Source organism: Marmota monax, unplaced genomic scaffold, assembly GCF_021218885.2.
Source record: "Marmota monax isolate L192 unplaced genomic scaffold, Marmota_monax_Labrador192_F-V1.1 WCK01_AAM20220418_F8-fsc00009, whole genome shotgun sequence".
Lineage (NCBI taxonomy): Eukaryota > Metazoa > Chordata > Mammalia > Rodentia > Sciuridae > Marmota > Marmota monax.
This window is the reverse complement of record NW_026694710.1, coordinates 24,670,722-24,684,324: the sequence shown is the minus strand read 5'-3', so window position 1 is coordinate 24,684,324 and position 13,603 is coordinate 24,670,722. Positions and strand designations below refer to the sequence as shown.

At 47.8% G+C, this 13,603-nt stretch overlaps 1 protein-coding gene across 9 annotated transcripts in view; it reads left to right on the top strand.

Moving 5' to 3' along the window:
* The window catches only part of Jakmip1 (janus kinase and microtubule interacting protein 1), a 146,902-nt gene that overhangs the window by 70,007 nt on the left and 63,292 nt on the right, over nt 1–13,603 (top strand). For all 9 annotated transcript variants that reach the window (XM_058572421.1, XM_058572424.1, XM_058572423.1 and 6 more), the window contains exons 2-3: nt 39–304; nt 6,476–6,970. In XM_058572421.1, coding sequence (XP_058428404.1) covers nt 176–304; nt 6,476–6,970 — 624 coding nt within the window. In that variant the 5' untranslated portion in view covers nt 39–175. The remainder of the gene's footprint in view (nt 1–38; nt 305–6,475; nt 6,971–13,603) is intronic.

Here is a 13,603-nt window from a genome sequence, read left to right as displayed (position 1 = left end):
CATCTCATTTGCTAACTCGCTTTCCCTCCTTCCCCTAGGATCCCAAGTGATGGTGGTTTACATGGAGGATGAATTGAACGCTGCTCGACTGGCTAGCACGGGGGCGGTGGTCTCTGTGCCTGCAGGTGGGCGGGCGTGAAGCTTAGGATCTCAGAGTTTCAACCCAAGAGGAAGCATGTCTAAAAAAGGCCGGAGCAAGGGCGAGAAGCCCGAGATGGAGACGGATGCAGTACAGATGGCCAATGAGGAGCTGCGGGCCAAACTGACCAACATTCAGATTGAGTTCCAGCAGGAAAAGAGCAAGGTGAGAGGGCTGGGTGGTGACACTCAGAGGATGATGTTGCCAGGGACATGTGGGGAGGGCATGTTCGCAGGCTGGAGCAGGATGGGCCCCTCCCCTGGGTCCCTCTTTCTCTCTGGGCCTCAACTTACCCCTCAGAGCCACATAGAGTGCCAGATGGGAACTGTCAGGCTGTGTGACTTCCCATGTTTCAGTTTCCCTGCAAAACAGGGTGATGATAGTGCTTCAGTGGGTTGCTGTCAGGACTTAGTACCACGTGAAGAACTTGGAAGGGGCCTGCTCCATACCACGAGCTGTTTTGTGCTCTCAGGGCAGGTCTGAGCCTTGGAGCCACTCAGGACAGTGGCTGGCTGGATGATGGTAGACTGTGGGAGTACAGCTAGAGCAGAGCCATTATGTGTGGCCTGTACCTCCCACGAGGGAGGAGCCCAGCTTTCCAATCCCACAGACCTGGCTCCACCCTCAGCTTGGCCCCTGCCTGGCTTCACAGTCTTGGGCAAGTGACCTAAGGTCTCCAAACCTCTGCATCCTCAGCTTGCACACGGCATGACAATTACTGCCCAGTTCAAGGTTGTCATAAAGATCCCAGGTGTGATAAAAAGCCCTGTCAGTGTCTGTTGCCCAGGCACTGCCCTGGTCATTTTTGTTGGCATGGCTCTGACTTGGGTGATCTGAGGGCAGATCCAGCCAGGGGCTCTGTGAGCACAGGAAAGGGTGGACAACTGGGCCTGTACCTGGGTGGCTTGAGATGTTGAGGGTCTGGCCTTTGGAAGGTTAAACCAAATCCCTGCCAAAGTCCCTGGAGCACAGCGGGTGGCTGCCTGGGAACTGCAGTTGGTGCCTGTGTTAAGAAGCACTGGGGCCCAGGCAGCTGCTGAGTGTAGGGGTGGGGGCCACTCCTGGCCTTGGCCCTGACTCCATTCCCAGGTCAGGATGGCTGCATAGAGAGCAGAGACTTGGGTCAACTTGGAGAGGGAGCGAGGAAGGCCTGGCTTCGGGAGTGTAGGGACAGATGCAGACCTCCTTACTCCTGGGTGTTCAAGAGATCGGACCTGGTGAAGTAGCCCCTTCCGGCTGTGTTTGCTGGTGGTGCTGACCTGTGCACACCCTGCCAGTCAGGAGGGGTTCACCTGCTGGGATCCTCTAGGGCTGAGAGCTGAGTGCCCAGGCTGCAGGGGGCTGGTCTGTGTGTACAGAAGCAGCAGCAGCAGCTGTGGGGAAAACTGCACATCCAAGTCTGCTGCCTAACCATGAAGCCATGTAACTGCCCCTGCCTCAGTTTTCCCATCTGTAAAATGGAGGGCTTCTAATGTGTCTGCTTTCCTGGGCCATTTGAGGAAGAGTATGACAGTCAGTATAAGGCCTGAGGTTGTCCGTCACCTGCTCTCACTTGGCAGCCTGTTTCTAACATCTGGGCCTGCCATGTAGACAGCATCCTGTACCTGAGAGGTGTCATGGCCTCACAGTGACCTGTATGGTCAGGTGTGGCTTCCTGTCTCTGTAGGTGAGAAAGTTAGGGCTCAGAAGGAGAGGTGACATGCTCAGGTATATTGCCTGAGTCTACCTTGCCAGCCAGCAGGGACAAGGTGCCACACTGGGCTGCTTAAATAAACAGGGACTTATGGTGTCACCACAGCAGGCTGGAAGTCTGAGGTCAGGTGTCCTGGGCTGACCCCTCCTGAGACCCTTCTCCTTGGCTGTGCTGTCTTCGTCTTCCTGTGGACCCACATGGTTTTCTTCTGCGTGTTGGTGTCCTTATCTCCTTTTCTTATGAGAACACAAGTTGGAGTGGATTAGAGGCCATCCTGATGGCCTCATTTTAATTTGATTACATCTTTAAAGGCTCTGTGTCCAATATAGTCACCTAAAGTTCTGAGTGTCAGGACGGGGTGGGGTGCAATTCAGCCCCTCTGCCGGGTCAGCACAGCTATAGGTGGTGCTGGTAGGTGAAGGCCAGACCTGTGGGAGTCCCCTGTCACCAGGCTGCCCCCCTCCCTCTGGGACACGAGGAAATTCTCACATGAACGCATCTTGCCTGCTGAAGTTCTCCATCCAGCCCCCTTGTGGCCTCCTCTGTAGGACTTTACCCATCCGGTCAGATATTGGAGAATATCTGTTCGGAAAGAATTTGGCAGTGTGCTCTCTCTGGCTGTTTCCAAAAGCATAACTGTAAATTTTACAATTACATTTAAGTGTTATTTTTGTATGATCTAATAATAACTTGGTGTTACATTTATAGTGTCATTATTTTAACAAAGGACCCATTAAACACTGCAGGGCAAGGGAGTATGGTAACTGTATCTGTTCATCTTTGGCCTTGCGTGCATGCTGTGTGCCCGGGCTGGGTGACATGCCTTTGGCAGTGACTGCGGAACAGCCCGTGCCCTCAGTTAGGGTGGTGCAGGATTCCGGGGAGCCAGTGGCAGCACAGCACGGGCACGCTGCATCAGAGTTCTTAGGAAACCTGCGGAGTGAAAGGGCCTGTGGAGGCTTCACAGTGGCCATTTTGGAGGCGGAAGCGAAAGGTGTTCACGCAGTTCCGAGTGTCCAGCAACACCCGCGAGCCTTCTGAGTGCCAGTCGAGGACCAGGCCAGTGGGGCAGTGTTCCTGACCTAGAGAGGCCCACCATCTGGGGTGATGTGAAGAGAGGGTCAAGTGTGCCAGACCACAGCCCCTCACCAGCTGGGCATTTCTTCATTCTCACCGTGACCAGCACACTTTGGTCTGGATTTGTGCTGGGCTAGGCACTTATCTGAAGTGAGAAGTGAGTTGGATCTCAGCCTGTCCTCAAAGGCTGCTGGCTTCTGTGGTGGTGGGGGGAAGGCTTGGTATTTGGGTATATCCTGAGTAGTGATGGAGTAGATTGTGTTGGGCACTGGAGCCCAGGGAGGTGCTGACCCTGGGACTGAGGAAGCCTTCCTGCCCTGCTGAGTTTGGAGGGAAGGTGAGGGGAGGTCCCCAGATGAGGGGCCAGCTTGAAGGAAACTGGGGCACATCTGGGGCGGGAGCCCACAACTCCTGGTTGCTGTTGTGGAGGCTGTAAGGGAGGCTGTTGTTATTTGTGACCTCTACCAGTGGTTCACACTTCCACTTTTTCCTTAGCTCAGTCCTGAACTAGTTATCAAGTACCGGCTGTGTACCTATCTTTGTCTGAGAAGCAGCAATGCAGTGACTCCGGGTCCTCTCCTGGGGCTTGCGCAGGGAACAAACACCAGGAGATTCTTGTATTTTTAACTGAGTAGTGGGACATACCCAGAAGAAACAGCAGCAGGAGCAGGGGTGGACAGCAGTGGGTTCTGGAGTGGCCTGTTGGAAGGTGTCGTCAGCAAAGGGTTCAGGGGAGGTGCCACTAAGTGTGGTGGGTGGGCTGGAAGAACAGACAGAGGCATGCCAAAGGCGTATCTCAAGGAGTCCAGGCTGCAGCAGGCAGTGGTGTGGCCGGAGCCGGATGATTACCGCCAGGGTAGGAGATGGATCAGAGGAGCACAAGGCTCAGTCCTGTGGGCTGGGGAGGACTTAGGCTTGAGTTTTAAGTACTATGGACCTCCTGAGGATTTCTTTCTCTTTTTTTTTCTTTTTGCTTATTCTATTTTACATTTTTCTTGTACATTTAGTCATTTTAGTGTGTCAGTCTGGACTCATGGATACGTGGGCTGCATTCTGGATATAAACCAACAGCATCTTTGCTCTGTGGCTCAGGCTGTGGTGCCTATGTACCTGTGATACCCCCATCATTGTGGAGGTTTTGTGTTGATTTTGTTTGTGTTTTTAGCTCTTATTTTATGGTGTTCATCATGCATACTTCCCGCCCCCATCCTGGAATCTGCCATTTCTCCCGGGAGCCCTGGCTCCAATTATGGGAGAATGGTGTTAGACAGCAGGATCTGGGCACTGGTGTGCTCGCAGGCAAGGGAGTGCCCCTCTTCTAGACCCTCTCAGCCAAGAGCTAGGAGAGGTATGCTACGTGTACATACACGTTATCTGTAAATGCTTCTGCATGTGGCACCTGTGACTGCATGAACTTAAACCTGAGTTCTTGCTGATGTCCCAACACTAGCTCACGGCCATGTGCATCATTCCAGCCCCTTCTTTCTTGTCTGGAGCCCCCTACTCCCAACAGTGAGAAGCCGGCTTCCCCCATTCTCCATCCACTCTCTTAGTTGTTCTGCACACATACACATCGTAGTTCCAGAAGAGTGAGCCTGCACCCTGTGTGATCTGGAAGGCCTGCAGTAATGAAGGTGTGTGACTCCATCCTGCTCTTTGCACAGGTGTGGTGGGGCAGCCTGGGAGGGTTTCTGCCTGGGCAGGAGCAGGAGGTGCCAGCTGAGCTGAGCCAGGTATTGCAGGTGCAGAGGGCAGGATGGAGTCACACATCCTCATTACTGTAGGCCTTCCAAATCACACCCTCTCTACCTGAGACTCACCCCAGGGCTTGCTCACACCTGATGTGCAAACTCTGGAGCACAATGACAATGCTCATGTATCCCCCAGTGATTCTCCACGTCCCTCCTTTCAGCATCCTCTGAGGCAGCTGCTGATGTTGCTCTTCACAGACAGGAAGCCAAGGTTCTGGGAGGTTGTGTAGTCATGGTTCTTCAGAGACTAGAACACACATACACACACGTGTTCTGTTACTCTAAATAAAGAAGCATATGCATGTATACACAGGTAGACACATAATATACAGAATGAGAGAGATGTTTTTAAAGCATTGTCTTTTGCAGTGGCGGCTGGCAAATCTGAAGTGTGTAGGCGGGCTAGTAGGCTAGAATCTCCAACAGGGCTGATGTTGCAGTCCAGGGAGTCTGAAACTGTCTGGAGGCAGAATTCCTTTTTCCAGAGGAATCATCAGTCTTTTCTCCCAAGATCTTTAACTGATTGGATGTGGCCCATCTGCAGTTAAGGGCCATTTGCTTTACTCAGAGCCTACTAGTGTAAATGTTAATCTCATCAAAAAATACCTTCACAACATCATCTAGGGTGATAATTGACCAAATGACTGTTGGTGCTATGGCCCAGTCAGGTTGACACAGAAAGTTGACCATCACAGAGGTTAAGTAATCTGCTCAGGGAAATAGCTCATCATAGTAGATCCAGATCTAAAGGGGTATTATTCTTCTGATCCCAGAGCACTGTCAACACTATTCAGGGAGGTGAGGACCATGTATGTGGTCTTCTAGAAAGAAAAATGCCAGAAGCATTTTGTCCATGACCAGGGAAATATTTAATGTCTTGGCCCCAGCACTGAGTCCATCAGGAGGACTGGTTCCAGCGCTCACGTGAGCGGGTCAGGGAGCCACTGGTTGCCTCGTGTGTTTGATGGAAGGAGACGTGGGTCTTGGGTTTGCCTGGGGGGTTTCATGTGCTTCTTTTCCTGCTGTTATAAGAAAGGGTTTATTGATACCCAGATGACATTGTCAAACTCACTTATAATTAACTTTACCACGGCGTGCTATAGACCAGGTGTGGTGTGGGGGAAATGCTGCCATTTTCTGTGGAGCAGCCCATTCATCAGAGGCAGCTGGTTGCAGTGCCCCAAGCCTGCCCTTACCTGGAATGGAGTTTTAATAAAGGGTTCTGTGGAACCAGAGTATTTAAATGAAAAGCACCAATGAGGGTTTTCTTAACACTCCCTGGGCACATTTTACAAATAGGGTTTCAAATGGCTGATTGGAGGGTTAGATTCAGAAGGGGCTTGTAGCCAGCAATTCAGGAGTCCAGGCCCCTGAGGCAAGGGTGCCCTGGAGAGGCCCCAGCCAGAGCGCACCTCCCTAGGAGCCTGGCCTCCCCCTTCCCTCCCTGCCACCTCTGCCCTCTCTTCTTTGGGTCGGAGCCTCTCACAGGGGCCATGGGAATGGTTTTCTGGTTTGGAATCTGCTCAGCCTGGTGAGAGCTGGCGTGTCCTTCCTCATGAGTTCCAGGATGAAGGGGTCTCCATGCTTGGCCCCCTTTCCAACATCCTCAGGCGGTTTCCCCTCCAAGGAAAATCTCAGAAGTCACCTAGTAGGACAGATCCCGGTGGGGCTGAGGGGAAGAGTTAGCACGGTTGAGTGGCCCAGGGGGCATCGGAGGTGGGCACTTGGGAGGGTCTCAGGGGCGTGGGAGGCTGTGGCCGGGCACCACCGGCTCCCCTGCCCGTGTCCTTGCCGACTCTCATGTTCTGGCTGCAGGTGGGCAAGCTGCGCGAGCGGCTGCAGGAGGCCAAGCTGGAGCGCGAGCAGGAGCAGCGGCGGCACACGGCTTACATCTCGGAGCTCAAGGCCAAGCTGCACGAGGAGAAGACCAAGGAGCTGCAGGCGCTGCGCGAGGTGCTCATCCGGCAGCACGAGCAGGAGGCGGCCCGCACGGCCAAGATCAAGGAGGGCGAGCTGCAGCGGCTGCAGGCCACGCTGAACGTGCTGCGCGACGGCGCGGCTGACAAGGTCAAGACCGCGCTGCTGGCTGAGGCTCGGGAGGAGGCGCGCAGAGCCTTCGACAGCGAGCGTCAGCGGCTGCAGCAGGAGATCCTGGAGCTCAAGGCGGCGCGCAAGCAGGCGGAGGAGGCCCTCAGCAACTGCATGCAGGCCGACAAGACCAAGGCGGCAGACCTGCGCGCTGCCTACCAGGCACACCAGGAGGAGGTGCACCGCATCAAGCGCGAGTGCGAGCGGGACATCCGCAGGCTGGTACGTCGCCCTGCACCCTACGCCCACTCACAGCTTCCGGAGGGCTTTGGAGGACCCACAACACTCTGACTTTGTTTAAGGGTCTGGGGTTGCAGCCAAGTCCCCACCAACCCAGGCTAGTAAGGAGGCTTTGGGGTGCAGGTCTCCTCATTGGGTGTGGTCCTTGGACGGTCATCAACCCCCCCCCCCCCCCAGCTGGTGTCCTCATCTGGAGGTTAAGGCTTACAGATAGGGTAGGGCTATGGTAAGAAAGTGTTGTCGCTGATGTGTGTGAAGGCACAGGCGTTTGTCTAATTTACTTTAATTAACTATCAGCTGGCCACACCTCCGGTTGCCCAGGTGAGTCTGCCTGCCAGCTAGCTGTTGCAGTAGCTTGGGAAAAACCTGTTGCAAATAATCAGATTTTTAAAGAAATCAGGGAAACTGCGAAGCTATGAGGTCTAGAAGAAAGAGCCTTTCTGGGGTGAACTGAAAGTCCCTGCAGCCTTCCTCAGGGCAATCTGGGGGAGGAGGAGGGTCTTGTCTCAAGCAGAGATTCTGCTGGGGACTGAGATGACTAGGACTTTTTCCACCTCTCAGGGTTGGCATGAAAGTGGAAACCAGAGGAGCCCTCTGACCAGGCCAGTTTGCTCCATTGAATATTCTCTTGAGTTCTGAGGTGTTGTGAGAATCCAGTGAGCCAAGAGGTAGTAGATAAGCTTTGTTGACATGGGAGACAGAGCATGGTGAGGGAGGGGCCCTGAGGCAGGCATGGCCAGCCTGCCCCGCAACACACTTGACTGACCCTGTGGGGTGCAAGAGGCTGAAGAGCTAAGTAAGTGGGGTTCTCCAACTGGACAAAGGACAGTGTTTGCAAGGTTGCATCTTCAGGAAGATTCAGGGTAGGTGGAGCATCAGAGGAGGGGACCTACATACCATGCAGACGCTGACCAAGATAGAGCCACTCAGACTGTGTTGAGGCCAGAGACTTCAGGGCAAAAGGGAACTTAACGATCCTCAAAGACAGCACCTCTCTCTGTTTTGGCAAGGTCATCATGCTTTCTTCCCGAGCCAGGATATTGCCCATTTCTTCTCACCTCCTTGGCATGAATGTGCTGACTCCCTTTTCTTGGTGAACTTGAGGGTCCATTTGTTCTGGAGACCTTGAGCAGAGCCACACACCTTAGATCATGTCCTATACAAAACTGAGGCCCTCCGCTTGCTTATGTTCTTGGTCACCTTATGACCTGTTGAGACCATGGCTATGAGGTGGTGTGGAGCCACAGCTGCTGCTCTTCAAAGGCTGCTAGGCAGGGACAGTTCTTAGTCATTAAGGGTCAATTAAGAAAACTTCAAAAAGTATAAAAGAAAAACGTGGCAAACCTAAAAGGCAAAATGGACAAATCCACAGTTTAGCTGGAGATTAACAGATTTCTGTCAGCAAGCCATGGAACATGAAGATGAGAAAATGAATGATGATGTGTGGGATTTAAGTAGCATGATTAACCAACGTGAACCAAACTGACATAAAACCACATTGCAACCAACTGTTGAGCATGGTTCTTTTCAAGGGAATATGGTCCACTTTAATCAAAATGGTCTGCATTTCAAAATTTGTAGGTTGCCTTTAAGTCAGCCCAGAGAAGAAAACATGTTTTAGATAAAAAAAGAAGAAATGCTGGAAACCAAACATCTAAGCTTCTGTCTTAAGAAGAAATTGAAAGAACAGCCAATAAAACTCCCAGAAAGCATGATGAAGGAAATCAGAGAGCAAGAATCACTGCAACAAAATCAATAAAGGCTTAAAATTTGTAAGTTAATTAAAATTTATAAATTGATAAACCCATAGCAATACTGGCGAAAGGAAGACGTGACCATAATTTGCCAGTATAAAAAAGGTGAAGATGAACACTACTGCTCTTGCAGACCCTGAAACACCATGAGAGTACACCAAGATCTCGCTGCGGATGGATGGCACATCTGCAAGCAGGCACAACTTCCCCAAGACTCAGGACAGGGCAGGCAGAGCACCTGAGTAGTCCTAGACCTGTTAAGGAAATTAAGTCACTAATTTACAGTCTGTTCATCCACAGAAAGCCCAGACTCCGGTGGCCTCACAGGCAAAATTGTCCAAGTATTTAAGGAAGAAATAAAATGAATTCCATAGGATGTAGTCTTCCTGAAAATAGACAGTAACAGACTCCACCTCTCTTACAAAGCCAGCATGATTTCAAAACTAATGACAACCGGGGGCGGAGGTGCATGCCTGTAATTCTAGCAGCTCGAGAGGCCGAGACAGAAGAATCGCAAGTTCAAAGCCAGCCTCAGCAATAGCAAGGTACTGAGCAATGAGTGAGACCCTGTTTCTAAGTAAAATATAAATTAGGACTAGGAACGTGGGCCCAGTGGTTGAGTGCCCTGAGTTCAATCCCTGGTACCCCTCCACCACAAAAAGATCTAACGACAGTACAAGAAATGAAAACATCTTGGGTTATCTCTTACAAACATGTAATAATAATAATAATAAGATGTCAACAAATTAAGTCTAGCAGTATTAGAAAGGCTAGTAAATCATGATCAAGTTGAGTTTATTCTGGGAATATAAAAATTGGCTTATTCTAAAATCAATGAATATAATTCACTAAGTAATATAATCAAGGATGGAAAGACCCATATAAATTAAGTCACTAATTTATAAGTAGGCACTTTAATAGGCTAGAAAAAGCATTTTACAAAATTCGGCTTCATGGTATAAACTCTTAGCAGATCAGGAGTAGAATGGAGTTTCTCTATCCTAATGAATTGTTCTACTGAAAACTTACTAATAACCTACATAATTATGAAATATTTAGCATTTTCCACCCATATTCAAGGCCAAAACAGAATGACCATTATCATCAATGTTCTGTTCAACATCGTACCAGCTAGGATGTCAAATGCAAAAACCACAAAAGAAATAAAAGTTTTAAAGATCGAAAAAAGGGAAAACTCATCATTTGAGTTTTTGATGCTTTGTGTTATAGAAAACCCAGGAGACCTGCCTTGGTCTATTCCTGCTGGTATAACAAAATACCAGAGTCTGGGTAATTAATGAATGAAAATCACATATTTCTCACAGTTCTAGAGGTTGAGAAGTCCTGGATCGAGATATCAGCAGGTCCTGTGTCTGAAGAGGGTCCAGCAGCCCTGCTCCCAAGATGGTGCCTTGAATGCTGTGTCCTCACACAGCAGAAGGGACTGCAGGGCAAAAGGGGCAGGCAGCTCCCTCACACCTCTTGTGTGAAGTCATCAGTCTCATCACTTCCTGAAAGCCCCTCCTCTTAGGACCATCATGTTGGCAGCGACATGTCCACATTGTCATGGTGGGACACATAGAGATCATCATAGGAAAATACAGACTGCTAGTATTAATAAGTGAATTTATCAAAGTCTGCAGATACAAGGTCAATACACTAAAATAAATTTTGTTTCTATATACCAGCAATGAACAAGTGGAAAATTAAAAAGTAGCATTTAAAATAGAGCACCAAAAAAATTAAATACCTAGGAATTAATCTATTGAGAATTATATCAGATTTCTATCCTGAAAATACAACATTGCTGAGAAAAATTAAAGGAGACTTAAATAAATGGAGATACCATTTTTATTTATTAGAATACTTAATGTAGATATCAGTTCTCCACAGTTGATTTGTAGGTTCAATTCAGTGGGTTCCAAAATCCTTGCAGAGTTTTTTTGGTAGACATTGACAACACATTCTCAATGATATAACAACCGAAAGGACCTGGAATCACGGTCGTGAAGAGGAAAAAATTTGAGGTCTCATAAGACCTACAGCAAAGCTTACTCCAAAGCTGTAGCAATCAACACAGGTAGAAGGATGGACAGGCCAAAGGAACAGAAGGATCCAGAATAGACCTATTCATTAGTGGTCACTTGATGTAGGAGTTCAGTAGGGAAAGGATGATCTTCCAATAAACAGTATTGAAACAGGATGATCTGTAAGGAAAGAAGAAAAGAATATTGATGCCCGTGTCATTCATCCTCAAAGATTTGTCTATTCAAAGTGGCCATAGACAAAAATGAAGACACAAGAAGCAGCCAGGAGACTATTTTCACGGTCTGGGTGGTGAACACTTCTTAAGCAGGATGGAGGTGCACTGAGCACCTGAGTCCACTACTCACAGTATTGTCCATTATTCAGAAAACAGTGCACCTTGGACACTAAAGAATTTCTGTGCATCAGAGGACACTGGTAAGAGGCAAGGCAAACTAAAGACTGGGAGAAGATATTTTTCAAGATGTATACCATAAAAAATTTTTGTTTAGATTATAACATCAACTATAAAACAATATGAAAAATAACTTGGTTGAAAATTAGGCAAAAAGCTTGAATGGGTGCTTCAAAAAGATATTTAAATAACTAATAAATCAATGAAAAGAGTCTCAAACTCATTGAACGTCAGGGAAACACAAAAAGTAAGTATCATTTTTATGCCCACTAGATTGACTATAGTACTTTTTAAAAAACCAGGTCACAGAGGCTGGGGATTGGCTCAAGTAGTAGTGCGCATGCATGAGGCACTGGGTTCGATCCTCAGCACCAAATAAAAATAAAATAAAGATATTGTGTCCACCTAAAGCTAAAAAATAAAAAAAATTTTTAAAAACCCAGGTCACAGCAGATATTGACTAGCATGGGGATCATTGGGAACCCTCACATGGTTACATGGAGTAGCCCATGTAATCAGTGGCAGTTTTTTAAACATAAATTCAGTTACCAACTGAGTAGATCCACTCCTAGGTGTCTGTCCAAGAGAAATGAAAACATATGCCTGTTGAAAGACCTGTATGTAAGTGTTCCAAGCAGCATTATTCCTAGAAGTCAAAAAATGGAAACAAGCCAATGTCCATCAATTGCTGAATTGATAAGCTCTGGTGTATGTGCATATAGAATGCTTCTCAGCAATAAACAGGGGTGAAATATTAGTACATGCTACACAGTGGAAGAACCTCAGAAGCATTATGCTAACTAAACAAGAGAGGCTGGACCCCCAAGGCCATGAAGAGCCTGGCCTATTTAAATGAAATGTCCAGAACAGTCATGTTTGCAGACATACATTGGTGGTGGACCAGGGTTTGAAATGTGTATGAAGGATCTTACTGGAGTCATGGGAACATCCTAAAACAGATTCTAATGATGGTTATATAATTGGCAAACTTATTAAAAGTGGGTTTGTGAGAGGATTTTATGATATATAAATTATACCTAAAATGTTTAAAATAACAGAAATCTGGAAAATTTAAATCATATAGATGAAGGTTTAATTGCAGATTCTGTATTTGTATTTAAAAAGTCACCCATATTTATGAGAGAAAAAAAGCACATGATACAACTCTCTGTAGCTACCAGTGGGCTAAATTAAAAAGGTTGATGGGACCAAACAAGAAGGGTATTGTGTTAGCAGATTTCTTCACAGTGACAAAATACCCTTGATAAATAAACTTGAAGGGAGGAACGTTTCAGCCCATGGTCATTCGGTGCTGCTGCTCTGGGCCTGTGGTGTCACGGTACATCATCATGGTAGGACATGTGGTGGAGGAGGCCTGTTCACCTCATGGTGGCCAGGAGGCAGGTGTGTGTGTGGGGGAGGCAGGGTCCAAATCCCCTGAGGACATACTCTAGCCACCTGACTTCCTCCCATTAGGCCCTGCCTCCTGAAGGTTCCACCATCTCCAAAAAGATGCCACAGGCTGGTGGCCAGGCCTTCAGCATATGGCTTCAGGAACATTCTAGATCCAATCCATAGCAGATGTACAGTCATTAGAACTCTCGTATTATTTCTCGTATATTAAAGTGCTGAACAGAAAAAGTCCATATACAGCCACAACAGTGTTCAAAAAATAAGAGTGAAATAAGTACATTTTCAAATTGAAAATCACCAAATATATTAAAGGAAGTTCACAAGGCAAAGAACAGTGCCAAATAGAAATTTGGTTCTATAAGAGAGGAATGAAGAGCTTCAGAAATGAGTAAATGAGGTAGTACATGGCTACCTATTTTTCTTAATTTCTTTCAAATACAAGTGACTGTCAAAAGCAGAATAATAACAATGTACTTTGAAGTTTATAGCATAAGCGAAAGTAGAATGTATAAAACAATAGCACACGGGACAGAAATGGGTCTTGGCGGTAGTTGCAAACATAAATGGGCTAAACGGGTTCAATAATGTGGATGTGTTCTGCAGCTGTACGTACACATCCACGTGTCTGATTGGATACAAAGTCACACTTCAACTCTAGAGACCCACTACCCTGAAGTACAAGGGTTGACAGTGTGCTGTGGGAACAGTGAGCATAGTAGTAGGGTGAATGCCATGTGGTCAGTCCCTGAAATGCTGGGCAGCAATGTGAAGGAAGGGCTTTCTGACACATAGAGAATGAATGAATCTCCTGGACATAATGCTAGAAAAAAGTCGGCCTTAAAAACCACCACTTTATGATTCTGATTTAGTCAGATTTTTCACTGCTGGGACCAAAAGATCAAACAAGAACAATTTTAGAGGAGAAAAAGTTTATTTGTGTCTCCCATTTTCAGAAGTCTCAGTCCACAGATGGATGACTCTCTTGCTCTGGGCCTCAGGTGAGGCAGA